A 26,550-nucleotide genomic window follows, 5' to 3' on the forward strand; every position below is an offset into this window, starting at 1 on the left:
GAATGGGGCCATGTATCGTGAGATTTTGAGTGAAAACCTCCTTCCATCAGCAAGGGCATTGAAGATGAAACGTGGCTGGGTCTTTCAGCATGACAATGATCCCAAACACACCGCCCGGTCAACGAAGGAGTGGCTTCGTAAGAAGCATTTCAAGGTCCTGGAGTGGCCTAGCCAGTCTCCAGATCTCAACCCCATAGAAAATCATTGGAGGGAGTTGAAAGTCCGTGTTGCCCAGCAACAGCCCCAAAACATCACTGCTCTAGAGGAGATCTGCATGGAGGAATGGGCCAAAATACCAGCAACAGTGTGTGAAAACCTTGTGAAGACTTACAGAAATGTTTGACCTCTGTCATTGCCAACAAAGGGTATATAACAAAGTATTGAGATAAACTTTTGTTATTGACCAAATACTTATTTTCCACCATAATTTGCAAATAAATTCATAAAAAATCCTACAATGTGATTTTCTGGATTTTTTTTCTGATTTTGTCTGTCATAGTTGAAGTGTACCTATGATGAAAATTACAGGCCTCTCTCATTTTTTAAGTAGGAGAACTTGCACAATTGGTGGCTGACTAAAAACTTTTTTGCCTCACTGTATTCTTTACTATCTATTGCATCTTAGCCGCTCTGTCACTGCTCATCCATAAATTGTATACTTTATATTCTCATCCCATTCCTTTACTAGATTGTGTGTATTAGGTTTTGTTGTGGAATTTGTTAGATATTAGGTTTGTTGTGAAATTGTTAGATACTGCTGCACCGTCGGATCTAGAAGCATTTCGCTACACTCACAATAACATCTACTAACCATGTGTATGTGACCAATAAAATGTGATTTTACTTTATTTGTCTTACAATTAAACATCTTACTCTTACTTGTCGATCCTAGAGATATGGAACAAAATTATGTGGGACAATATGTGTGGAAGGCCATTGCAAGTATCAAGTGAAGGAAACATTCAACTCCTCTGAGAAGGACCTGAGACAACAAGCACTCAGGTAATACTGAGTCTGGTGACATTAGTAAAGGGACGGAATGAGACCAAAATCCACAAGGGAGAATGAAACCTTGGAGGGGATTCAAGACCTGCCATTGTGCATATCTGTTACAATCTATTCTCTGCTTGCATAGGAATCATCTCTGCTAGGTTGGCCCAGACCTATAACCTGGATGTGATGGAAAGTTTGATCCCTGAGAAGCCTATGTGTGGGGAGGAGGCTTCCAAGAGACACTCCGTTACCAGGGAGAATGGTACTGCCAGAGGTAGGACTGTTCACACTGTAGCACTACAGGGAAATGTTTCTACTTGAATAAATATCAAACGAATGGTGCTGCTACTTTTCTCTAAATCTGTTACTAGACTTGCAAAGAATGTGTTGATATATTACAAGAGATTGTACTCAAAAGACCATGAAAAAACATTACACCCCATGTGTTCAAGAGGTTCTACTGTGTAGCCCAAAGCAGCTGAATGAGATTATATGTCAGGGGTGTCAAACTCATCTTCAACAAGGTCTGGAGGGCCACACTGAAAATTGGTTGTATTTCCTTGCCGTCAAAATTAGCAAAAGATAGACCCTCTATCCAGTGTTTTTTTGATACTCTCTGACTGTCTAGCTTTCATTTTGGTTATTGTTAACGAGCTGGACACGTTCATGACTGTATAAATGTAAGTCCATTACATTTTTACACAGTTTTGATTTTGGTTTTAGTCATTTGAAAGTATATTGAGTTTATATTGAGTTTTATGTTTTACTCAGACCACCTGCGGGCCAGATTGCGGGCCATAAGTTTGACACCCGTGTTCTAAGTGTTGCTGCTCTGTGTTTGTAGGGAATGCCAGGTGAAGCACTGGGCCAAACACAAGGCGGCCTGCCAACTGATGACTGAAGCCACAGAAAAGCTCCAGAAGGACTTGACCATAACTCCCGAAGAGAGAAAGGTGGACATCAGCAATATATTGGACTGAATTTTTTTATTTCACCTTTATTTAACCAGGTAGGCAAGTTGAGAACAAGTTCTCATTTACAATTGCGACCTGGCCAAGATAAAGCAAAGCAGTTTGACACATACAACGACACAGAGTTACACATGGAGTAAAACAAACATACAGTCAATAATACAGTATAAACAAGTCTATATACGATGTGAGCAAATTAGGTGAGATAAGGGAGATAAGGGAGGTAAAGGCAAAAAAAAGTGTGATGGGAGAGAGAAGAGAGGTCTTATGTGGTGACAAGTCAATGGAAAGATATTCGCCTATATGCAATTTGGGATGGGATTTGAATGTAATTGTTATGGTTTTGGACTGTTAATGTTAATCTTTTGAGGTTTGTCTGTCTCAATTAAATTCCGACTTCTAGATTGTATTAATGCAAACGTTGACGGCTCCCGGGTGGCGCAACGATCTAATGCACTGCTTCTCAGTGCTTGAGGAGTCACCACAGACACCCTGGTTCAAATCCAGGCTGTTTCACAACCGGCCGTGATTCGGAGTCCCATAGGGCGGCACACAATTGGCTCAGCGTCATCCAGGTTTGGCCGGTGTGGGCCATCTTTGTATATAAGAATTTGTTTTTAATTGACTTGCCTAGTTAAATAAAGGTAAAACATTAATTTAAAAAAAAATATATATATATATATATATATATATATATCAAGCAGAGTTTATATCCCTTTGATCTCAGACGTGATATACCCCTTTGATCTCAGACTGAGTGGAACTCACAGGTTGAACCTGGGAAGGAGCACAACTCAAGACTTGCTAATTAAATTGTAATAATGGGCTCCTCATTAGCTTGTCATCTTACAAGTTGTTTAGCACATTTTTTTGACAATTCTAACAATTAAATAAGCCTATGCGTCTGTCATAGATGTGAAATAGAAAAACGTTTTACAAGAAACTCCAAAGTTTGTGGCCTCATGTTTTGACTCATCATCATGGTCAGTCATCCTGGGATCAGAATCTGCCCATTGTTCAGGTAACTGCACGGTATCCATTTCACTGGGTAGTATTTCAAAGTAACTTTACCCACTTGATTGTTTAGACTCTGCACGTCTTGAACAGTAAAAAAGGGTGTGCCTGTGAAGTTCACAAGTTAACTGACAAACATATAACATATACTGTCAATGGATGATTAGTAAATTATTATCCTTAATGTAGTTTTTATTTGAATGTCACTAATAAAATAGCATACAGATACACAGTGTTCAATGGCGATGGAGGGCTGGGGGATTTACACACACACACACACATCTTCCGCGCCCGCTCTACTGTTCAAGACTCAGAAGCACCCCCTATGTGAAAACATTCCGGATGTCAAGAACAGTAGTCTGCTCTTCACTTTCTCGTCTTTCTCTAATTTTCTTGTCTTGTTATTGCGTCACATGTTGGGGTGTCCGAATAGGGCGATGGGGTCGTTATAAAGTAAACGCGCTGCTGATAATCTCGATTTTTTTTTCGAATTGGGGTATTTCCGTTAAGTAGCCAATAATACATTGTTTCCAGACCAGACGCGAAACTGCCCACCTCTGCTCCGTTATTCGTAATAACTTATATGGAAACTTGGTACGATAGAAGAACATCAGGGGCGAGGCATCGGCCGCTGCGGGGTGGATCCCTGATTTGGTAAATTGTTAAACTTTCAAAACAAGTCTATAGCAAATTTTATGAATTATGTGAAATAGGCTCGAGTCGTCCCTTGCTTCTTGTGTTTCTAGGCTACCCCCTCCTCCCTCATACATCTTCATCTGTGATGCTAAACGGCTGCATGTAGGCCTGATTTACAATTATTATTCACGACATGTTTGAAGCAGAATGTTGGCGATTTATTCGATTATATAATCTGACATTTGATCGTATGCAAATTAATATAACTAGTTATCTTGGTATTTAATAATAGACGGCAACGTGCTCCGTTATTAAAACAATAAAGAACAGGACAATTATTTGTTTTATTATTATTGCCGATTAGACCACTTTATTGATGCAGCAAATGGCAAATTATATTAAAGTACTAACACAGATCATTTTATGTCTAGGAACAATGACTTCATTCATACTCAGTAGGCTATTTTATTTAGTTCAAGCCGTGGTTTCTATAGTAAGGGAAGCATAGCTGTATGGGAAGTTCTCCCCACATTTGAAGGCTAGCAACAATGTACTACTGTAGGCCAATGTCCTGTCCATGAGTTGGTGCTTCATGATTGGTGATGCTGGATTGTGTATTATTGTTTTTAGTCACAGGTGTGATGATTGCCTATGAGTGAAGAAGGAACTGAAGCTGTGACTAACAGAATGTCTTGGGGTGAGTTCATTGAGCTCCGTGAGTTGAGGCTGCATGACAATGACCGGATAGAGCTGACCTGCTGCGAGGTGCCTCGCTCACCACCTCGCCTGGAGCGGGCCAATGCCCTGCGGATCAGCCCAGGGAAGGTCCCAGAGCTGCTCAGCCGGGTGGGCATCATCCGACTGCTGGGGGATAGCCTGGACCCACGGCTCACAGATGAGAGGGGAGAGGGACATGACTTCCAGCCCTGCAGCCATGCCCAGCCCACCTGGTGTGACCTGTGTGGAGACTTCATCTGGGGACTGTACAAACAGAGCCTGCGCTGTGCCAGTGAGTCTGCCTTCTGCTGCTGCACAGGATTGACTTGCATGATAATGATTAGGATTGTATGTCTGCATACATGTATGTCACAGGCAACCGGTGGCACCTTAATTGGGGAGGACGGGCTCATAGTAATGGCTGGAACGGAATGAATGGAATGGTATCAAACACATGGTTTCCATGGAGTGAATGAAATGGTGGTTGATACCATTTAATTCACTCCAATCCAGACATTATTATGAGCAGTCCTCCCCTCAGCAGCCTCCTGTGTTATGTAGGCCTATGTGCGTGAGTGTTATAGGGTTTAACTATGGCTAGCCTTTGAGAATGTGTTTCAAGGTTATCCCACTTCTGACACCAATATAATGAAACGGGCAAGGAGTGTGGCGCGAACCCTCGACCCTCTAGTCCGTAGACATAGAAAGCATGGTAAAGAGGCAGAGTTGATTTCCGCCTGTGCAAACCAGGGTCCTACAGTATTATATAGCTTGTTTGTGTGTGCATAGGATATACTGTATGTGTTTGTTTATGTATATGCTAGGCCATATAGCTTTAAGTCATTGTTTCTCAGATGGACTAAATGGGCTTTTTGTAAGATGGGCTCTATTCACAGGCTTTAATGAACAGGCTTTAATGAGGAGTTTCTGCAAAGAGGGACATTACCGTTCCCAGCAGCGACGAACCAGCTGAGAACCAAACCGCTCGCTAAAACCCTGTTTTAGCTCTGGAGTACTTGGAAAACTCCCAAATTCTGTCAGCTGTTGGCGGCAGTCTATTCCTCAGGGCATTAAGATGGATCTAGTGTTTTTTTATGTCTGTGTAGGTACATGCATAATCTTCAAAGTTTACACTATGAACTTCCTTTCCTCTGGCTGAAACCGGTTATGTTATGTGTGGCCATTACATGTGTGGAGAGAGAATTGAGAAGTGTAGCCTGTGTCTGAAGTGTATGGGGAATATACTGGTAACATCTCATGAATACACCTGTTTATGTATGGGGAATATACTGGTAAAATCTCATGACAACACATGTTTATTTGTCAAATAATCCCTCTACTGTCTAGCAATACTTGTCTGATCATGTCCTGTTTGATTAGTTAGTGACCAAATTGAAGTAATATTTTTAGTCTGTGACTAGTTATGTCAAACGTGTAATGACTCCATGTGGCCAGTGGAGGACAGCAGATAAATTAGAATCTCAAAATGTCCCAAAACTGGAGGGAATTGATGTCCTAAATTGAGTAAATGGAAGTTTCCGTGCCAGTGCTCAACACTTCTTTTCATAGCTGACATTTCCTTACATCTGTGGAGAAGGCACAACTTTGATTAATCACTTATCTTTTCTCACAGATTGCGGATTCACATGTCACTATCGATGTCGACCTCTCATCCAATTAGATTGCAGTTTGGATCGTGGCTCCACAGTTGAACAAACATGTGCTGTAGAGACTGATACAAATGTGGTAAGAACCTCATGATCTGATGTATGCGTGTCATTTCATTTGTTTTCTCTACTCAACCTCTCATTCACCGGCCATGTCGTGTGTCATGACCACCACCTATCCACTATTCAGGCCATACTCTTTGTGGTGACATGGTGTCTGCACACTCTCTGTAATCAATCACCCTAGTCTTCTTTTCTTTCTATTCATTTTTCTTTCTATTCCATGATCCCCCTGTGTCAGGTTCTTTCAGTTCAGGTCCTCTCTCTCACAATTCCCTTTGGCTACAGTACCCTATCTATGGGCATCAATCATTTATATGTATTTTATTTGTATTTTTAATTAACCTTTATTTAACTAGGCAAGTCAGTTAATTAAGAACAAATTATTATTTACAATGACGGCCTACCCCGGCCAAACCCGGACGACGCTGGGCCAATTTTGCACCGCCCTATGGGACTCCCAATCACGGCCGATTGTGATACAGCCTGGAATCGAACCAGGGTCTGCAGTGCCTTAGATTGCTGCGCCACTTGGGAGCTAGTCTTATCTGATATATTTATTTTTCTCTAAAGTGGTGCTGTTCTCTGTAGAATCCTAGGCCTACATATGTCATGCAATTGTCATGTTATGTGAATCCCCTATGCTCTGCTATCATCTGAATCCTCACATGATTTTCATCGTCTCACGTCGCATTTATTATTGGCAGACAGGAAAAGGGGGGAGGGGTATGATGTCATGGGAGTTCTAATTTTCCCTCAGCGCCCAATCATGGCCGTTTGCGCTGGTTTTGTGTATTTTCTAATCTCAACTGCCTGGGTGGGGCCTCCGCGGTCCGGGGAGAGAGATGGAAAGGCGGGGGCTGGTCCCGCATCCTGTTCTCTGCTTGTCTTGAGAAACCGAAACGTGGCCAGATTGAACAGGAAACCGACAAAAACGTGCTTTAGAACGTTGTTGAAGTATATAGGGAGATACTAACTATACTAGCAGTCTGAATACGCTACACACTATCTGTGAATCTCAAGTTGCTGTAGTTACTACATGTTTATTACAGCGGGATACATTTTAAGATATAAATTGTTTTATTAAACGGGAAACTACGCCTATTAGTGCTCCAATCAAAGCAGAATTAGATACAATTTGAGAAATTGTAGCGAAGTCTAATCGCAATATCGTTCCAGAGTCTAACGTTACATTGCAACATTTTGATCATGCAAGACGCGGTCAGTGGTTCGGATAAGAGCCCATCCTTCGGGAAGACGTGGGGCAGCTCCACCAGTAGCGGATACTGCAGTGGGGACTCGGATTCTGAGTTCGAGCAGTACTTTACTGCTCGCACATCATTCATTTGCAAATCCAAGAAAGAGAAGGTAAGAATGATAATTTTATCAGGCAGACAGGACTATGTCAATTGCCTACCAAGCTGTTTCCATTTAGAATATTTCTGTTTAATTAAATTTTTTATTTTCACCTTTATTTAACTAGGAACGTTCTTATTTACAATGACGGGTTACCCCGGCCAAACCCAAACGACACTGGGCCAATTGTGTGCCGCCCTGTGGGACTCCCAATCACGGCCGGTTGTGAGACAGCCTGGAATTGAACCAGGGTCTGTAGTGATGCCTCTAGCACTGAGATGCAGTGCCTTAGACCGCTGCATTATTCACTAATAGCGTGATTGCTGTAGTACCCCGAGTAACTCTACCATGGCTCCTTTAAAAATAATAATAATTGGGATCTGCTGTATCTCTCATATAAAACACGTGTAAAACATTTCACTTCAGACCCGTGTTCAATCCCAGGCTGTGTCACAGCCGGCCGCGACCAGGAGACCCACGAGCCGGACAATTGGCCCAGCGCCGTCCGGGTTAGGGGAGGGTTTGCCTGGCCGGGATGTCCTTGTCCAATTGCGCTCTAGCGACTCCTTGTGGCGGGCCGGGCACATGCACGCTGACTACGGTCGCCAGCTGTACTGTGTTTCCTCCGACACATTGGTGCTGCTGGCTTCCGGGTTAAGCAAGCAGTTTGGCTTGCTTAACATCTATATTACAATGATGACTCTTACACCCTGATGCTGAGAACCACTCACAAATTAATGTTAAGTGACGTACCCATGATACTGTACCTCTAGTTAAGTTTCGGAACACAAACACACTAGTCATGTATCCTACTGTTCAGTGTTCTACTCTCACATCTGAACAAACATTACACTTACAAAGCTTGCACACACAAGTCTGCATACAAGCCTGCACACATATATCCGCAGGGTTTGAATGAGTAATGGCAAAATATAATCATGTCTGATTAACTAATATTTCCACATCATCTTGAATGTTATTATACAGAGTACAGTACAAAGTGATAACGTCACCGTGAACATTAGTGACTCCTTAGTAGAATGAGTTGGCTCTCATTTTGTGATTGCCTATTTAATAATTAACTGTAGGACATTAACTCAGCAGCCTTTCAATCTGCATTAGCATGTAGGTTATTGATCTGGTTTATTGATCTTTTTTTCACAGCTTGACATTGCTTTATGTAGTTTTGTGTGCCATGAATTCTGGGCAGCTGTGGCCATTCATTTCTCCAATGTGTAAACATCAGCTAACTCTCCGCATTAGGAACATGATTAGTGGGATAAACAACACAAGAGCAATATAGTTTTGAATGGCACCATTCCTAAAGAGTTATTTATTTGTCCCTGTGATTTTCCTACTGATTTAGTTATTTTTCTTGTGATTTTGCCCCAGAGGAGAACTCATGTTGGGTACTGATGGTAGCACGAGCCATGGAGATTAATGGCTATTGATCTATGGATCATCCCTCCCCCCTCCACGAAAAACAGCTACTGTTGGTCCCCTAATTCAGTGTTTCCCAATCCTGGTCCCCAAGTGCCTCCAACAATACAGAGTTTTGTTGTAGCCTTTGACAAACACACCTCACTCAGCTAATTGAGGGTTTGATGATTAGTTGACAAGTTGAATCAGGTGTGCTTGTCCAGAGTTACAGTAAAAATGTGTACTGTTGGGGTACCTGAGGACTAGGGTTGGGAAATACTGCCCTAATTGATGCGCCTACGTTTTGTGCATCATATGTCCTGAATAACATCCTCACACAGGAAGCAAGAACGCACCACTAGACACCGGAAGTGCATACATGTGGTGGATACCGTGTGTCCATACCAGACATCTCAAGCGGGCGGGGGATATTTTTTTTTACATGAACACAGCATTAAAGAATGCAGCTCAAAGCCGTTGCAGACATTACAAACAGCTGCACGTTCCCCCATGGTGCCTCCCTCTTCAGAGATAGGAGTTCAGGAACTAGGATTGGTCAGCGCTGACATCATTGTGCTCCACTACTTCCCTATTGTAAGCTATGGCTACGTTGACACTTGACAGGAAGTTTGGAATCTGATGCAACCGGTGGTCATTTGTGAAGGAAGGAGTGGAGCTTACAGGAAGTTAGCACTGTGAAGCATAGGTTGCTATTTAGCACATTTACCAACTCTTCATTATACAGCAGCAACAAGTCCTGAAAAAGCAGTAATGCTGTTTCTCATTCAATACCATTTTGACTTACACCAGTCTAGTGCTTCCTTCCTCTCAGCTACTGCGGGAAAAAACCCAGCTTGTCCACCTCTGGGAATTTTCATTTGGGCTGATTTTCTTAACTAAATGTTTAGTTCAATTGGTCGATATGTCGTGCCTCCTTAACTGTCCCTCTAATCAATTTGAGTTTTTTTCAATATGAAATGTTGTGGGGTGTTAGTTTGCCCCCATTAGGCCCACATAACACATTTCTTACAGGCATCATTTTAGATGCAACACATTTAAACTTGGCTTAAAGTGGTAGAACACAAAAGACTCCCAAGATAACCCTTTTTGTCTTTAGGAAGATGAGAGAGAAAGCAAAATGGAAAGAGGGCTTTTATAGCTGCTTCGACAATTAAAGTGTAGCCAATAAATGGCTTATTGAAATATTGACTCCCTTTTCTATCTCTCTGGTCAGGATGAGCAGGTCAAATGTGGGAAGCAGCAGGAGCTGTCAGGCACAGAGATCCAGCAGAAGGTGAAGGAGTACAATGCTCAAATCAACAGCAACCTCTTTATGAACCTGGTGAGTACTAACAAGTTGCCCTTATACCATTGTAGTAACATTGTAATAAATCTAGTATACCATTGTAGTAACATTGTAATAAATCTAGTAATTCAGTAATTGCTCAGTTACAATACTGCAGAATTACCCCAACAATGTAATGTCTACTATGCAATAACATGTTGATAATGTGTGTTAATGTTACATTTTATGCCAACATTTCTTCATTCTCTTCAACAGAACAAAGATGGCTCCTTCACTGGCTTCATAAAGGTCCAGTTCAAGCTGGTACGACCTGTGTCAGTTCCCCCACCAAGAAAGGGTACTGCAACACAGGATGGTGCGGGCAAGAAGAATGGGGGAGTAAAACGTTGCACCTCTTTCTACCTGCCCAAGGATACATCTAAACACCTACACATCAGCTCCCGGACATGCGCTCGTGAGGTCATCGAAGCCTTGCTAAAGAAGTTCACTGTGGTGGACAACCCTGGAAAGTTTGCCCTGTTTGAGCGCACCGAGCGTCATGACCAAGGTAAGCCTACCTCTGTGACCGGTTTTGTGGCAGCACAGGTCTGTTCTTTGTTCTGCATTGACATCACATACAGTAGATAAATACAACGAGGTGCAATACAGTTGATTAATTATATTGTCCTCCTGGATTTCTCTCAGTGTTCCTACGTAAGCTGCCTGATGACGAGCGTCCACTCGAACTGCGTCTGTGTGCTGGACCCAATGAGAAAGCCCTCAGTTTGGTATTGAAAGAGAATGAGACTGGAGAGGTCAACGTGAGTATTGAGCATGCATTGGGCATTCATTCTCAAACCAACATGGCCATTTCACATTGTGCAGCATACACTAATGCTCTGTCTCCCTCCTTTCTCTGTCCAGTGGGATGCCTTCTCTATGCCAGAGCTCAAGAACTTTGTCCGCATGTTACAGCGTGAGGAGGAGGAGCATGTCAAGCAGATTTTGCAGCGCTACGCTCTGGCCCGCACCAGAATGCAGGAGGCCCAAGCTGCTGCTTCCATCCCTGGTGGTTCCTCCGCTAGTGGTTCTACCCCTGGCTGAGAAACATGTCGCCTATGGGACAACCTGCACCTCTGACTGACAACCATCACAAGATGACCAGTCATCACTGCATCCAAAGATCCCAGAGAACACAAGTGGACACCTCCCTCAAAGGAGGAGAGTGAAAGAACGAATGAGAGCGAGAGGGCGCATGAGAGCAAGAGGGCAAGCGCGTGTGAATGTGAGAGCTATCAGAAGTGCCGTACAGCTGGAGAGAGTCTGTTGATAATGAGAGTTGAGAAACAGTATATGAAACTGTGGCTGATGAGAGACTGGCTTTGTCCAGTACTGCCTCTCATTATGGGGGCGCCATTTCACTATCCTGGGTGAGCTACCTGGTTCGTAGCGTTTATCTCATTATTCTTGCTGGCAGTAGGGTCCATAGATTATATCATTTATAGCTTTGGGGTAACGATCAAAGATAATTTTGAGACACCTGAGTGGGGTAAGCCATATCAAAAAGCTGTTTAAATCCCTTAATGCCAAGCAATAAGAGGGTAGCCAACCTACTAGCTAAGACAAATGTTGAACATATTCAGGTGCTGTCTGCCTCAGTATCTCCAGACCCAAATGCTAGTCAGAATAACAAGCAATGGACATTATGGGCCAGGTAGGTACCCCAGGTTTCCATTTGACCCCAATGTCTGCCACATACCTCTTGCACATCCGTACTGTGATGGATGTTACTCTTTTTGCTGTCCCTTTATGAAACTGAGTGGGAGTGCCCCATGTGTTGGGTGCACTGTGAATGTCAATTGAGAGAACAATCCCCAGGTTGATTTAAATGATAGGGGAATCTCATCCTCCAAACACTTTGAACTGGAAGCTGATGATTTTTATGGAATGTTTGTTTGTTTGTATATCTTTTCATGTTCTTTATGAGATTTTAAACCTAAAACAACAGAATAATAGAGTTGAGAATTGGATTCATATTATCAGTACATGTCTATATTGCTTGAAATAATACCTTGACTGTCAATTATTCAAAAAAAAAAAGTTTTTACATGTCCAGTGTCAATATATTTTTTACAAAACAATAATAAATTAGCACTGTTCACATTAAATAAGATATCCTTCACTGTCTCTTGGTGATGGGGGTATTCCATTGGGATGATATTCGTTTACTAAATAATGCTATCCTCACTTGGCAGTTATGGCTAGTTGCGAGTATATGGTTTGCGGTCCAAATACTTAAAAGACACTCTTCCACTTACCCTCGCCTTATGCCCTTGGGGGATACTCCGTCGCCATCTTGGCGGGTGGTCCAAATGATTAGCCAAGCAAGGGAAGTTTGCAACGTAAGGACCTCAGGCATCGTTTTCATTGAATTTTGCGAGTGTATAATTATGTTAATTCCGGGGTCTGAAACTCCCCATAATTCAATTCGCGACGATTGTACATCCGCTAAAAAAAGTCAGCGAAAACTTAAAAACAACATCAATGGAGAAGGCAACATATAAGTAAGTAAAAACGAATGCAAATAAGTTTGAAATTGTGCTACTAATGCACATGACGGCACAAACACGTCTCGTTAAAAGCAAATATGTTTGGTTATCTTTTGAAAATTGTAGATAAAAACATTTCCCTTCCTCAGAAGTTCCAGCTAGGCAGGCTAACGTTAGTTAGTTAGCTAGCTATCATACAGTAGGCGTATATCAATAATGATATATTTAATATAAGTAGACACGCAATCATAATTGACTGTTGCGCATATAAAGCACCCACAAGTACCTGTGGCTGAAAACACAATCATCGCGGGATGAACGAATGACGAATTTCCATTAAAAAAATAATTCCTGCCTCCTTTTTAATGTATTTATTTTATTAACAACAAATTAATACAGGAAGTACATGTGGGAACACAAGTATATATACATAATATACAATGGACAATGGGGCTAGGGGGTACAATATCACATTATACAAGGATCTTAAGGGACATACATACACTCCTTATTCTAACAGCTTTTTGTTAGTAGAGTATTTAATTGTCTTAAAATACAGTTCAATTTATTTTTGTAAGGTTAGAATGTGTTTTTTTTGTTTGTAAATGTACATTTGTCAATATGAAATTTGGCCAAAAGAATAATGAAATTAATTACATAAATGTTTCAGCTTATTTCTATCGTAGGTAAAGAATTCAAGCAGTACATCTCTCCACAATATTGTAAGATCTTCATAAATGTGTTCAATTATAAATCTACTGATGTCTTGCCACAGTTTTCTTACATGAATACAATGCCAAAAAAGATGCAACACAATTCCTGCCTCCCTTGCCCTGCAAATGTCTACTTGTCAAACGTCATGAAACGTCATCAAGTGTCCACTTAATTTGAAAACTGAGGGGATAGGGTGTGTCTTAAGTGTTTGGACTGCAAACTTTGACAAAGATAATGTTACTATTATTTCCTTGTGATGGTGTACAGAGTTAGTAAAGGATATTGTGCAAACATCTACCTACATCCTCTCTGTACTGGCTAGAGGTACATTGTTTATGTCACTCATGCGCAAGCTCAGCTGACCAACGGTGCGGTTCTTTCGATCGTTTAGACCATACGTGACGTATGGCGTGATTGTTTTTTGAGATCTGTACTAGCTAGCCAGCCATTTTAGCTATTTAACAACAACAGTGTATTTGATCAACACTACCTTATTCCAAGGACGAATAGAAGTCACAGCTAAAATAATGAATATGTTACTGTAAGTGCTGTCACCATAATACACCGCTAGCTAACGTCAGCTTACCTTGCTAATTGTTAAGTTACTAGGCTAGCGTAGCAAACAGCCGCTGAGATAGTTATCTAGCTTTGGTTGATGCATTTTAAAAGCTTAATTAATTTACTATATTAAGATAACTTAGTTTGCTATTAACTGTAATTTGAACAGTGTTACGTTAGCTAGCCATCTTGGCCAAGCTGGTCAACGTCGTTCGCTAACTACTATAACTAGCTAATGTTAAGTTGACCGTTTGAATGCCAACTAGTTAGCAAGCTAACCTAGGTATTTAACTTGCTAGCTAACTATTGTTTGGCCTATGTGGTAACATCAGGCTAGCTATCGCAACAGCTTGTGTGTTTTATCAGCAGTGCCTATGGCATAACTGTTCTTGTTTTCAGATCCAAACCAGGAGACAACTGACTGTCTGTACAGCTCATATACTCGTTGCCTAGGGGGTTTCACAGGGGATAATGTCCCATCACTGAAGATGGGAGGCAGTGGGTCCAAGGTGAAAGGTGCTTGGCCATTTGCTGGTTCAGGAGCTGGAGGTGATTCAGGCAGTGAGGGGCAAGAAGACCAGTCTTTGACCCGCCTCAAAGGGACCAGAAAAGCAACCCCATTTATTTTCACAAGGAGGAGGTAATGTTTGCTAAATGCAATATGTAGCCTATATGATATGTGATCCTTAGTGAAATGCTTTCCAATACCTGTTTTTTTTTGTGTGTGTGTGTGTGTGTGTGTGTGTGTTGATAGCTCTCTTTACTATGATGAGGATGGGGACCTGGCTCATGAGTTCTATGAAGAGACTTTGGTGACAAAAAATGGCCGGAAGAGGTCCAAGCTGAAGAGGATTCAGAAGAACCTCATACCTCAGGTACGCTGATTGGATGATCACTTGAGAGTCCCAGACTCTGTTTTGGAAAGGTTCCCAGTTACCCATGGTTCTTGTTCTTGTTTATAATTACTCTTGTGGGTATTGTTATCTTTTTTGTAGGGAATTGTGAAGCTGAACCATCCCCGGATCCATGTAGATTTTCCTGTCATCCTCTGTGAGGTGTGAATCACATTGGGCTGGTCTAATGTGGAAAAGATGTCAGTCAAAGGCTGCCCCGCACTACGACTGCTCCATCTTGAACGATGGTGTTCCTCTGAGAAGATGGATGAGATGTCTGACTACAGCTGTGGACAGACCACTGAAGCTATGTTGCGGAGAGAAAGGGGAGGCGGATAGATGTTTTGGTGAAAGATGGAGGATAGAGTAAAAGTACTGCCTTTTGTGACATGTAGAGAAGTGTGTGTGTGGGAGAGAAAGGTAGCTCAAGATAAGGGAAGGTTTATGAATTCCCACAGTACATGTTGACCATTTTCAATTTGATCATATCTATGTCTGCCCCTGTGATTGGAGCCAAGACCTGCACTAGTGAACTTTTAATGTAAATAAAAAAATAATCTGTCTGAGTTGGAAATACTTGAATAAATGGTTTACCAGGCTAAAAGACTGAGGCATCCCCTGTTTTTATGAAGTCCACATATGGTTCAGAGTTTTGTTCCACAACAATGTGGTCACAATATCAATGGTTTTGTATTCTGCAATTTAAAGACTGATTGGCTCAATTTACTAGTCCTTCTCTTTCTCGTTATCATAATCCTGGGAAGCTGTTGGTGAATATTTTTTTTCTCTCTGCTGTATTTCAGTTTTGGCACCAGGGGGCAGTGCTCTTGTACAGGTGGGTCTCATCATAGGTTTGATTCTGTAACGTTTTTGGGCCAGTCATCTTTTATGCCAATTGACTTTGAATAATTTAAGATCATGACATATGTCTAGCTGTTTATGATAAAGTGAAGTACTTTATATACATATTGAAGGTTTGGGGGAAAATATTCTAATGATAATTTGTACAGTATCTAATGGTTCATGATCATGACATATTGTCTGTTTCAGTGTTGTTTGCTCTCTTGTAGCATACGGCTGGCTATGGGCATAATGGCCATCTCTGGCCCCTGTAATTGTACGGAATGTGGTTGGGTGTGTTTCAGGGCCAGGGGTCAGACTGATGTAATTCCTCCTTCATTCCTTCCTTTGATGTTCTGTAGAGCAACTTCCTCTGAGATGGGTTACTCTCGAATGGGTGAGGCTTGTTTATGATCATAAATTCCTAAAGCGTGTTTTAGTCATACTGATGGATTTAGCAAGAAGAGTAATACATCCAAATAGCATACTGTAAGCAATTTACATGGTGTGATGGAAAAAGGTGTGTGAGGGTGTAAATATGTACATTTCAGTTGCATCATGACATTTTAATTTATTTAATCAGAAAGTCCCATGGAGTTCAGAAGACCACTTTCCCAAGGGAGACCTCAACCTGGCATACTTTCAAATGCCATAGGCAGTTTATGTAAAGTATGTGAATTCATGGGTTGTTGGTGTAAAAATATATTTTCATACATCTCAAAGATAAAAATTAATTTTATAAAGCCATTTCCCACATGATCTACAAAGTTCAAAATGTAACCTGTTTGAGTTCCAGGCTATTATACAGTCCTATGGTCCCTCTGATTTTTAAAGTGCTTGTGTATGATGAAGGTGACAGAGTGTGTTTCCAGTTCCCCACATTGTTATCACTTCCTGGAGGTGCCTGAAGGCTGATGATGTAATGTCCAGGAGTCAAGGGTCAAAGGGAAGCACGCAGGATGGAGGGAAACTGCCCATCCCTTCTCGTCCCTCACTCTCTCTTTGTCTCATTCACACGCATACAAGCAGGTGAGTCAGCAGAGCTTGGAGAACAAACAGCGGAACAGCATCAACTGAGTGACCCCCCACAGGATGAGACCTCACCTCACTTCCAGGGTTTTTTGTCTATCATGTGCTCTCAGATCCTCCACGTTACATGCACCCTTTAGGCATATGTTTTGTTGGACTTTGCTTCTAACTATTCATTTAAAAGCTTTCAACCCCAGCCTGCTCTAAATCTTTCCATGATCTTGGCAACATGACAGCGTGTGGTACTTGGTTGGTTCATTTGAGCCACTGCCAATGGCCATCTCATCTGCCTCAAGCGGAACATCTGCATGCCAGATGTCTGTGTCCAGACAGAGTTTAAATGCTACTAGTCCTAGAGATATACCATGCTTGCTTACATGAACTATGGGTTATTCTGTAACACTTTATATTATGGTGTAGCCTACTTACAATTATTTATTAAGGGGTTTAAACTGTCAATTATAAGTGTATAGATAGTTTATGAATATGTAATGAACATGAAGTTAAAACATTGGTTGCAATTGTATGCTTGTCATTTAACTGTTTGGCCAAAAACTGTATATGAACTCAAATGGTCCTGTGTGGCTCAATTGGTAGAGTGTGGCTTTTGCAACGCCAGGGTTGTGGCTTCGATCCCCATGGGAGACCAGTACAAAAATGGATGCACTCACTACTGTAAGTCACTCTGGATAAGAGAGTCTGTTAAATGACTAAAATGTATTAAACTGAGAACTCAAACTATAGGCATGGCATTCTCAGTATGTTGGGAGGGTCTATTCCAGGCTTCCTCAATAGGCGGGCCGCAGGTAATTTTTGTTGTTGGATATTAAATACTGTAAAATCACGAGGAAATCGGCTCAGTGGTTTTTATTTAGGACATCTGTTACGAAGTATTCCCACGCATAAAAAAGTGAGGCATATGTGATCGTATCCCAATGTAAACAAGGTTTGAAGTTATGTTTTGTCAAATAATCTGTTTGGGATTCTTGTGGTTAATTTGCAGTACAAATGATTTATAACAATGTTCAACCCCCCGACAATCCTTTCAAGGGAAAACCGGCCCATGACTGAATGTAATTGGGACCCCTATTCTATGCCGTCAACAGCTATTAAATCTAGATGATGCAACAATATACACTATATATACAAAATTATGTGGACATCCCTTCAAATTAGTTGATTTGGCTATTTCGGCCACACCCGTTGCTGACAGGTGTGTAAAATCGAGCACACAGCCATGCAATATTCATAGGTAAATATTGGCAGTAAAATGGCTCAGTGACTTTCAACATGATACTGTCATAGGATGACACCCTTCCAACAAGTCAGTTCATCAAATTTCTGCCCTGCTTGAGCTGCCCGGGTCAACTGTTAAGTGCTGTTATTGTGATGTGGAAACGCGTAGACGCAACAACAGGTCAGTTGCAAAGTCGTAGGCCACAATCTCACAGAACGGGGATGCCGAGTACACTCTCCCCTGAGTTCCAAATTGCCTCTGGAAGCAACGTTTGCACACTAACTGTTAGTTGGGAGCTTCATGAAATGGGTTTCCATGGCATAGCAGCCTCACACAAGCCTAAGATCACCATGCACAATGCCAAGTGTCGGCTGGAGTGGTGTAAAGCTCGCCTCCATTGGACTCTGGAGCAGTGGAAACACATTCTCTGGAGTGATAAATCATGCTTCACCATCCGGCAGTCTGAAGGACGAATCTGGGTTTGGTGGATGCCAGGAAAACGCTACCTGCCCCAATGCATAGTGCCAACTGTAAAGTTTGGTGGAGGAGGAATAATGGTCTGGGGGTGTTTTTCATGGTTCAGGCTCTTTAAGTTCCAGTGAAGGAAAATCTTAATGCCACAGCATACAATGACATTCTAGACGATTCTGTGCTTCCAACTTTGTGGCAACTGTTTGAGAAAGGCCCTTTCCTGTTTCAGCATGACGATGCCCCGTGCACATAAAACAAACAAAGTCCATACAGAAATAGATTGTCAAGATCGGTGTGGAAGAACTTGACTGGCCTGCACAGAGCCCTGACATCAACCCAATCAAACACCTTTGGGATGAACTGTAACGCAGACTGCGAGCCAGACCTCTTTAATGCTCTTGTGGCTGAATGGAAGCAAGTCCCCGCAACATCGAGTGGAAAACCTTCCCAGAAGAGTGGAGGCTGTTATAGCAGCAAAGGGGGGACCAACTCCATATTAATGCACATGATTTTGGAATGAGATGTTCGACAAGCAGGTGTCCACGTACTTTTGGTCATGTGTATTGCATCTGTTTTCAATGACCAAATTGGAAACGTTTTGGACTGACTCATTCTGAGTGTTCAATTGACAAATTAAAGGAACTATTTTCAATTAAAAACGGGAAAGAAATATTAACTGGAAAGAAATATAAATATAAGATATTAAACCTAGGTTAGTTCAATTTTGTTGGTGTCATACAATATATTAAGAACCACTTGACACGCCTACAGTACAAATATCATAATTGTACGGTTTAGTTCGCCACTCCCCCCTTTTCATGCTGAATGGAACATCCTGAAGTGGTCCAGTCTCCCGCTAGTCTAGGGTAGGCGTTTCGTGCAACTGAACGGACAACAGTACTAGGTTTACGGTACACTCACTGTCGTTTCAAGTTGTAAAGTACAGTAATAATACACGCCAGTGACATAAATGAAGTACCAGTGTTTTTACCTATTATTGCAGGGATCACTTAAAGTTTGTTTCATTCACTTTTCTCCAACTTATCTTGAGGAAAGACAAACGTGGCTTGGAATATAGCAGGACTCCATCTTTTGGGAATGCTTCCTCGTTTCTGTAAAGTATGTTTTTCTATTTTCTTTTCCACTAATTAAAACTTCCTCATGGGTAAAAGGTGGGTGTTGTACACCCACAGCAAAAATGTAAGGGTGTGTTTCCCGAGACAAGCGTCTACTGCTTTTTCAAGTCCACTGCTGCTAAATACTGTTTCCCAACAAACGGATTACTTTCAGTAACCTAAAACTTTCACTAAATATTAAATTCATCATCTTCATGAAAAGTAGTATTGTTTCTAGGCTTGTCATATACAGTAGGCTGCTTGATCTTCATGCATTATTCATAGAGGCTTTCACGCGGAATACAATGAATTAAACCAGCTGAACTGTTCACACCATATTATCCCCTTTATTCATAAACCCAGTGTATGTCTTGAACCTGTGGGGAAAGTCAGCCCTCTATTTCAACTTTTATGGTCATGGAGGTACCCAAGTAATTACAGTTGGTAGCAAATCTGAATCTATTGATTAGAAATCCCAAATATAATTTGTGATGTTCACTTCAATTTACATTTCAAATAAGTTAATGTAATTTATCTTTACAGGACAGGAGAGCAGAGTGAAAAGATATTCATTCCCCACAAAAGTCATGTTGTACTGGACTGTACTGCCTGATTGGAAAGTATTGTTGTTGGTGACTCTTCTATGGGACTGCTGCTTCTGTGCTGAGGAACTGAAGCCCACAAGATGGCCACTGTATCCCCAAAAGCCTCTGGTCCTGGCCTGGAATGCCCCGACGGAGGACTGCGGCCCGCGGCACGGTATCCATTTTCAGCTGGAGCAGTTCCAGATTGTGGCGTCGCCCAACGAGGGCTTTGTCCGCCAGAACCTCACCATATTTTACAAGGACCGCTTAGGGTTGTACCCCTACTATGATGAGCCTGATGGTACAGCCATGAACGGTGGGCTCCCGCAGATTGCCAGTCTCACTCAGCATCTGGAGAAGATGCCGGAGGGCATTCAGAATTACATACGTGAACCAGGGGCCAAGGGACTGGCAGTTATTGACTGGGAGGAATGGAGACCACTGTGGATCCGCAACTGGGACTTCAAGGATGTGTACCGCAGACAGTCACGCCAGCTGGTGGCTGAGAAGAACCTAGCTTGGCCCGCAGAGCGTGTGGCTAAGGTGGCCCAGCAGGAGTTTGAGATGTCGGCCCGGAAGTTCATGCTGGAGACCCTGAGGCTGGCCAAGAGCCTGCGGCCCAACCAGCTGTGGGGGTTCTACCTATTCCCAGACTGCTATAACCACGACTACAGGATCACTCTGGAGAACTACACAGGCCGCTGCCCTGACGTGGAGGTGGCCCGGAATGAAATGCTCAAATGGCTGTGGACTGAGAGTACAGCCCTCTTCCCTTCCGTCTACATGAGCACAGTGCTACGTTCTTCGCCCTCTGGGCGCCAGTTTGTCCGGAACCGGGTGAAGGAGGGGATGCGTCTGGCATCAGGGGGAGACGGGCTGGCACGTCCTGTCTTTGTGTATGCCCGGCCCACCTACGCCAACGTATTGGACCTGCTGACAGAGGTGAGGGGCTGTTTCACTGACAGTCACATAGTACTAACCAGGAGCACTTATCCTACCTAGACCTTTAAATAATATAGTTTTTTTTTAAAGTCTTTGTATGTTTATTGGGTTGAGACAGATGGAGGTGAAAGGTATGAGAGAGAGGTTGCTGAAAGAGCACTGGAACAGATTCAAATCCATGCTGGCTGCAGAACATCATACATGTCCTCCAGAGGCAGTGGCTTAGACAGATAGGCCACCCCAGGCCACCTACCTAGACCTTTTGATCAGACTGTTTACCATTGGACAGGAAATCCATCCTGCATATCATATTCCAGCTCAATTCAGTGAGAAAGTAGTCAAGGAGTTGGAAGAATAGTTTCTGTTAACCAATATCTACAGCCTATAAACCTACCCTAATCCTACCCTAATAGAATCTTCATCGGGATTTGAATGATGATTCCGATTCAGTTAATATTTTGAGGATTCAATGAGTTTTAGTTTGAAACCGTTTCATATTTTTTCTGAATACTCCCTCTTTAAAATCTATTTAATCAATGGGTGTGATTTCTAACTGCTCTTTTGTGTGGTGTGTCTGTGTGTGCTGGTTTGATTGACCCTGATTCACAGACAGATTTCTCTCTGTCCTTATCTGTGCCTGCAACCCTTTCCTGCGCTATCAGCAGGCACTCCAATACTACCACTCTTTTGTATGTGTGTGAGCAGGATGGGTGTTGGACATGTTACTCGCTAACACTCCATAGTCCATTTCCTTAGGGGGCATGAGCAGATAAGAGGTGGTCATACACAAGGTCTATAGGGTCCAGTTACCTCTCGCCCCCTCTCACGCTCAACAATACTAAGTGCATGTGGTTAATTCTGGTTCTATTTCCACTGGCTGATTTGTGATGACTGTGCACGGTGTGCTTTTTGTGACAAATCTGTACTCCTATAGTCAAGATTTGTAATGATTTCATCTCTCTGCAGACGGACCTGGTCTCCACCATCGGGGAGAGTGTGGCTCTTGGGGCCGCAGGCATCATCCTCTGGGGAGACCATGCTTATGCAGGCAGCAAGGCAAGTGTCCACACAATGACATCGCTACGAATCATTGAATGACCAAATCACAGGACCTCTGACTGCTTGTCACAATATCATAGTCAATCATGTCACACACTTGATGATCAGCTGATTATGAGTTGTGTTTTTGTAGCAGCCCCTCTTCCTATGCTTTTTGTTATTATGATGTGAAATGGTTTGTAGTGGACTGTAAGCTTCATTTAAATTGGAGAGACGCAGGAACAACATCAATCTTTCAACTCTGTGTGTGTTTTTCTCTTTCCAGACCAGTTGCTTCAGTCTGAATGAGTACCTACAGGGTCCGCTGGGCAGGTACCTGCTCAATGTCTCCACGGCAGCAGAGCTGTGCAGCCAGAGGCTGTGCGGTTCCCAAGGACGCTGCCTGCGCAGACACCCTGACACTAACGCCTACCTGCACCTCAGCCCCCTCACCCACAACATAGTCAGCCTGGAAAATGGCAAATTCAAGGTTCAAACTCTAGGTCAGCTTGGGGAAGAGGAGATAATGGGCTTTCAGAGAGAGTTTCAGTGCCAGTGCTATAGTGGCTACCAGGGAGAGGGTTGTGGCCAGAGAGACCCCCTACAACAGAGAGGTATCGCACCTTCAGTCATGGGGACATGGGTTCACTGTCTGCTCCTGCTACTCCTCACACTCCTGCTCTGACTGATTGCATACATACATAGTTCATACAGCTACATTTAAAATGATTTAATGTGTATTGGTATACACATGACATTATCTACACACTTCCACAAAATGCACAAACATTATATACATACACTGGGACAAATGCAAATGTATTCACTGGGGCCCAGGATGCTGTAAAGTTGGTGAATCTATGATTAGATGGTGGAACACTGTGGAACACGTACGTAGAGTTATGGTTGTTTGTGTGTTTTGATTTTTTTGATACATTGGAGGGCTCGCTGGAAATAACTTTGTTTACATTGCTCTCTCGCTCTTTCTCAGTCCCAACAATATATACAGTGCCTTGCGAAAGTATTCGGCCCCCTTGAACTTTGCGACCTTTTGCCACATTTCAGGCTTCAAACATAAAGATATAAAACTGTATTTTTTTGTGAAGAATCAACAACAAGTGGGACACAATCATGAAGTGGAACGACATTTATTGGATATTTCAAACTTTTTTAACAAATCAAAAACTGAAAAATTGGGCGTGCAAAATTATTCAGCCCCTTTACTTTCAGTGCAGCAAACTCTCTCCAGAAGTTCAGTGAGGATCTCTGAATGATCCAATGTTGACCTAAATGACTAATGATGATAAATACAATCCACCTGTGTGTAATCAAATCTCCGTATAAATGCACCTGCACTGTGATAGTGTCAGAGGTCCGTTAAAAGCGCAGAGAGCATCATGAAGAACAAGGAACACACCAGGCAGGTCCGAGATACTGTTGTGAAGAAGTTTAAAGCCGGATTTGGATACAAAAAGATTTCCCAAGCTTTAAACATCCCAAGGAGCACTGTGCAAGCGATAATATTGAAATGGAAGGAGTATCAGACCACTGCAAATCTACCAAGACCTGGCCGTCCCTCTAAACTTTCAGCTCATACAAGGAGAAGACTGATCAGAGATGCAGCCAAGAGGCCCATGATCACTCTGGATGAACTGCAGAGATCTACAGCTGAGGTGGGAGACTCTGTCCATAGGACAACAATCAGTCGTATATTGCACAAATCTGGCCTTTATGGAAGAGTGGCAAGAAGAAAGCCATTTCTTAAAGATATCCATAAAAAGTGTTGTTTAAAGTTTGCCACAAGCCACCTGGGAGACACACCAAACATGTGGAAGAAGGTGCTCTGGTCAGATGAAACCAAAATCGAACTTTTTGGCAACAATGCAAAACGTTATGTTTGGCGTAAAAGCAACACAGCTGAACACACCATCCCCACTGTCAAACATGGTGGTGGCAGCATCATGGTTTGGGCCTGCTTTTCTTCAGCAGGGACAGGGAAGATGGTTAAAATTGATGGGAAGATGGATGGAGCCAAATACAGGACCATTCTGGAAGAAAACCTGATGGAGTCTGCAAAAGACCTGAGACTGGGATGGAGATTTGTCTTCCAACAAGACAATGATCCAAAACATAAAGCAAAATCTACAATGGAATGGTTCAAAAATAAACACATCCAGGTGTTAGAATGGCCAAGTCAAAGTCCAGACCTGAATCCAATCAAGAATCTGTGGAAAGAACTGAAAACTGCTGTTCACAAATGCTCTCCATCCAACCTCACTGAGCTCGAGCTGTTTTGCAAGGAGGAATGGGAAAAAATTTCAGTCTCTCGATGTGCAAAACTGATAGAGACATACCCCAAGCGACTTACAGCTGTAATCGCAGCAAAAGGTGGTGCTATTAAATATTAACTTAAGGGGGCTGAATAATTTTGCACGCCCAATTTTTCAGTTTTTGATTTGTTAAAAAAGTTTGAAATATCCAATAAATGTCGTTCCACTTCATGATTGTGTCCCACTTGTTGTTGATTCTTCACAAAAAAAATACAGTTTCATATCTTTATGTTTGAAGCCTGAAATGTGGCAAAAGGTCGCAAAGTTCAAGGGGGCCGAATACTTTCGCAAGGCCCTGTATCTCTCTCATGCCTGCCTATTCTTCCCACCCCCCTCCCCTTTCCTTTCTACAACCCCTCCCCTTTTAAGTTGTAATTTTCTCATGATCCCAGTTTGTGTGGTAGTTTTCAGTTTATGATGTATGTGCAGGTTTGTGTTATGTGTGTGTGCCAAAATGGGACAGATGCACTTGATTTTTTTAATAGCACAAAATTGTACTTAGTGCCTGACCTTTGACATTTTTATCTTTAGTTAAAAGTTCATATTTATATGAATGTATTTTCACACAAGAAAAAAGCTTTTGTTATTTTATGACAAATGTTATGACAAAAACAAGACTACTATTTTCTCTCCAGAATTGTGCATCTATTTTACTGTGTAATGTGTTTCAATCTTTCAAAATAAATCAAAGCCTTAACAACATCCAATACAAATCTTGCAGATGCATCACTCTTGCTGGTCACTCTCTCTGGTCACTCTCTCTGGTCACTCTCTCTGGTCTCTCTGGTCACTCTCTCTGGTCTCTCTGGTCACTCTCTCTGGTCTCTCTGGTCACTCTCTCTGGTCTCTCTGGTCACTCTCTCTGGTCTCTCTGGTCACTCTCTCTGGTCACTCTCTCTGGTCACTCTCTCTGGTCACTCTCTCTGGTCTCTCTGGTCACTCTCTCTGGTCACTCTCTCTGGTCACTCTCTCTGGTCTCTCTGGTCTCTCTGGTCTCTCTGGTCACTCTCTCTGGTCTCTGGTCTCTCTGGTCACTCTCTCTGGTCACTCTCTCTGGTCACTCTCTCTGGTCTCTCTGGTCACTCTCTCTGGTCACTCTCTGGTCTCTCTGGTCACTCTCTCTGGTCACTCTCTCTGGTCTCTCTGGTCACTCTCTCTGGTCTCTCTGGTCACTCTCTCTGGTCACTCTCTCTGGTCTCTCTGGTCACTCTCTCTGGTCACTCTCTCTGGTCACTCTCTCTGGTCTCTGGTCACTCTCTCTGGTCTCTCTGGTCTCTCTGGTCACTCTCTCTGGTCTCTCTGGTCACTCTCTCTGGTCACTCTCTCTGGTCACTCTCTCTGGTCACTCTCTCTGGTCACTCTCTCTGGTCTCTCTGGTCACTCTCTCTGGTCACTCTCTCTGGTCTCTCTGGTCTCTCTGGTCTCTCTGGTCACTCTCTCTGGTCTCTCTGGTCTCTCTGGTCTCTCTGGTCACTCTCTCTGGTCTCTCTGGTCACTCTCTCTGGTCTCTGGTCTCTCTGGTCACTCTCTCTGGTCTCTCTGGTCTCTCTGGTCTCTCTGGTCACTCTCTCTGGTCTCTCTGGTCTCTCTGGTCTCTCTGGTCACTCTCTCTGGTCTCTCTGGTCACTCTCTCTGGTCTCTCTGGTCTCTCTGGTCACTCTCTCTGGTCTCTCTGGTCTCTCTGGTCTCTCTGGTCACTCTCTCTGGTCTCTCTGGTCACTCTCTCTGGTCTCTCTGGTCACTCTCTCTGGTCACTCTCTCTGGTCTCTCTGGTCACTCTCTCTGGTCTCTCTGGTCTCTCTGGTCACTCTCTCTGGTCTCTCTGGTCACTCTCTCTGGTCTCTCTGGTCTCTCTGGTCACTCTCTCTGGTCTCTCTGGTCTCTCTGGTCTCTCTGGTCACTCTCTCTGGTCTCTCTGGTCTCTCTGGTCACTCTCTCTGGTCTCTCTGGTCACTCTCTCTGGTCACTCTCTCTGGTCACTCTCTCTGGTCTCTCTGGTCACTCTCTCTGGTCTCTCTGGTCTCTCTGGTCTCTCTGGTCACTCTCTCTGGTCTCTCTGGTCACTCTCTCTGGTCTCTCTGGTCTCTCTGGTCACTCTCTGGTCTCTCTGGTCTCTCTGGTCACTCTCTCTG

General features: G+C 42.9%; 3 protein-coding genes across 11 annotated transcripts; all 3 read left to right on the forward strand.

Moving 5' to 3' along the window:
• The first annotated feature begins 812 nt into the window (after nucleotides 1-812).
• Nucleotides 813-12,283, forward strand: LOC110494653 (ras association domain-containing protein 1). Of its 4 annotated transcripts, XM_021569911.2 has the most exons (9): nucleotides 813-1,002; nucleotides 1,136-1,267; nucleotides 1,838-1,946; nucleotides 4,245-4,623; nucleotides 5,965-6,077; nucleotides 10,068-10,175; nucleotides 10,395-10,686; nucleotides 10,824-10,939; nucleotides 11,043-12,283. In XM_021569911.2, exons 4-9 carry the CDS (start codon nucleotides 4,266-4,268, stop codon nucleotides 11,220-11,222), a joined length of 1,167 nt encoding a protein of 388 aa, XP_021425586.1. In that variant the 5' UTR covers nucleotides 813-1,002; nucleotides 1,136-1,267; nucleotides 1,838-1,946; nucleotides 4,245-4,265; the 3' UTR covers nucleotides 11,223-12,283. The 4 variants fall into 4 exon arrangements, with proteins under 4 accessions (XP_021425586.1, XP_036804147.1, XP_021425585.1 ...); XM_036948252.1 differs by lacking the exons at nucleotides 813-1,002; nucleotides 1,136-1,267; nucleotides 1,838-1,946 and adding exons at nucleotides 3,290-3,632; nucleotides 3,725-3,776; XM_021569910.2 differs by lacking the exons at nucleotides 813-1,002; nucleotides 1,136-1,267; nucleotides 1,838-1,946 and adding an exon at nucleotides 3,291-3,632.
• A 127-nt stretch (nucleotides 12,284-12,410) lies between these two features.
• On the forward strand, nucleotides 12,411-17,545 carry tusc2 (Tumor suppressor candidate 2). 6 transcript variants are annotated; one of them, XM_036947904.1, is made up of 6 exons: nucleotides 12,411-12,682; nucleotides 14,339-14,579; nucleotides 14,694-14,814; nucleotides 14,935-15,667; nucleotides 15,978-16,069; nucleotides 16,699-17,545. In XM_036947904.1, exons 2-4 carry the CDS (start codon nucleotides 14,428-14,430, stop codon nucleotides 14,998-15,000), a joined length of 339 nt encoding a protein of 112 aa, XP_036803799.1. In that variant the 5' UTR covers nucleotides 12,411-12,682; nucleotides 14,339-14,427; the 3' UTR covers nucleotides 15,001-15,667; nucleotides 15,978-16,069; nucleotides 16,699-17,545.
• Nucleotides 17,546-19,226: 1,681 nt separating this feature from the next.
• Nucleotides 19,227-23,174, forward strand: LOC110494654 (hyaluronidase-2). The gene is made up of 4 exons (XM_021569914.2): nucleotides 19,227-19,528; nucleotides 20,068-21,050; nucleotides 22,017-22,106; nucleotides 22,375-23,174. Exons 2-4 carry the CDS (start codon nucleotides 20,112-20,114, stop codon nucleotides 22,771-22,773), a joined length of 1,428 nt encoding a protein of 475 aa, XP_021425589.2. The 5' UTR covers nucleotides 19,227-19,528; nucleotides 20,068-20,111; the 3' UTR covers nucleotides 22,774-23,174.
• Nucleotides 23,175-26,550: the final 3,376 nt, after the last annotated feature.

Source organism: Oncorhynchus mykiss, chromosome 17 (genome assembly GCF_013265735.2).
Source record: "Oncorhynchus mykiss isolate Arlee chromosome 17, USDA_OmykA_1.1, whole genome shotgun sequence".
Classification (NCBI taxonomy): Eukaryota; Metazoa; Chordata; class Actinopteri; order Salmoniformes; family Salmonidae; genus Oncorhynchus; species Oncorhynchus mykiss.

Bases quoted from the DNA above. Each gene is read 5' to 3' on its own strand.
- LOC110494653 (XM_021569911.2), top strand. From the start codon at position 4,266: ATGAGTGAAGAAGGAACTGAAGCTGTGACTAACAGAATGTCTTGGGGT. The intron at 4,624-5,964 runs GTGAGTCTGCCT...CTTTTCTCACAG, and splicing joins ACAGAGCCTGCGCTGTGCCA to ATTGCGGATTCACATGTCAC. The intron at 10,940-11,042 runs GTGAGTATTGAG...TTCTCTGTCCAG, and splicing joins ATGAGACTGGAGAGGTCAAC to TGGGATGCCTTCTCTATGCC.
- tusc2 (XM_036947904.1), top strand. From the start codon at position 14,428: ATGGGAGGCAGTGGGTCCAAGGTGAAAGGTGCTTGGCCATTTGCTGGT. The intron at 14,580-14,693 runs GTAATGTTTGCT...GTGTGTTGATAG, and splicing joins TTTATTTTCACAAGGAGGAG to CTCTCTTTACTATGATGAGG. The intron at 14,815-14,934 runs GTACGCTGATTG...TCTTTTTTGTAG, and splicing joins AGAAGAACCTCATACCTCAG to GGAATTGTGAAGCTGAACCA.
- LOC110494654 (XM_021569914.2), top strand. From the start codon at position 20,112: ATGTTGTACTGGACTGTACTGCCTGATTGGAAAGTATTGTTGTTGGTG. The intron at 21,051-22,016 runs GTGAGGGGCTGT...ATCTCTCTGCAG, and splicing joins TATTGGACCTGCTGACAGAG to ACGGACCTGGTCTCCACCAT. The intron at 22,107-22,374 runs GCAAGTGTCCAC...TTCTCTTTCCAG, and splicing joins ATGCTTATGCAGGCAGCAAG to ACCAGTTGCTTCAGTCTGAA.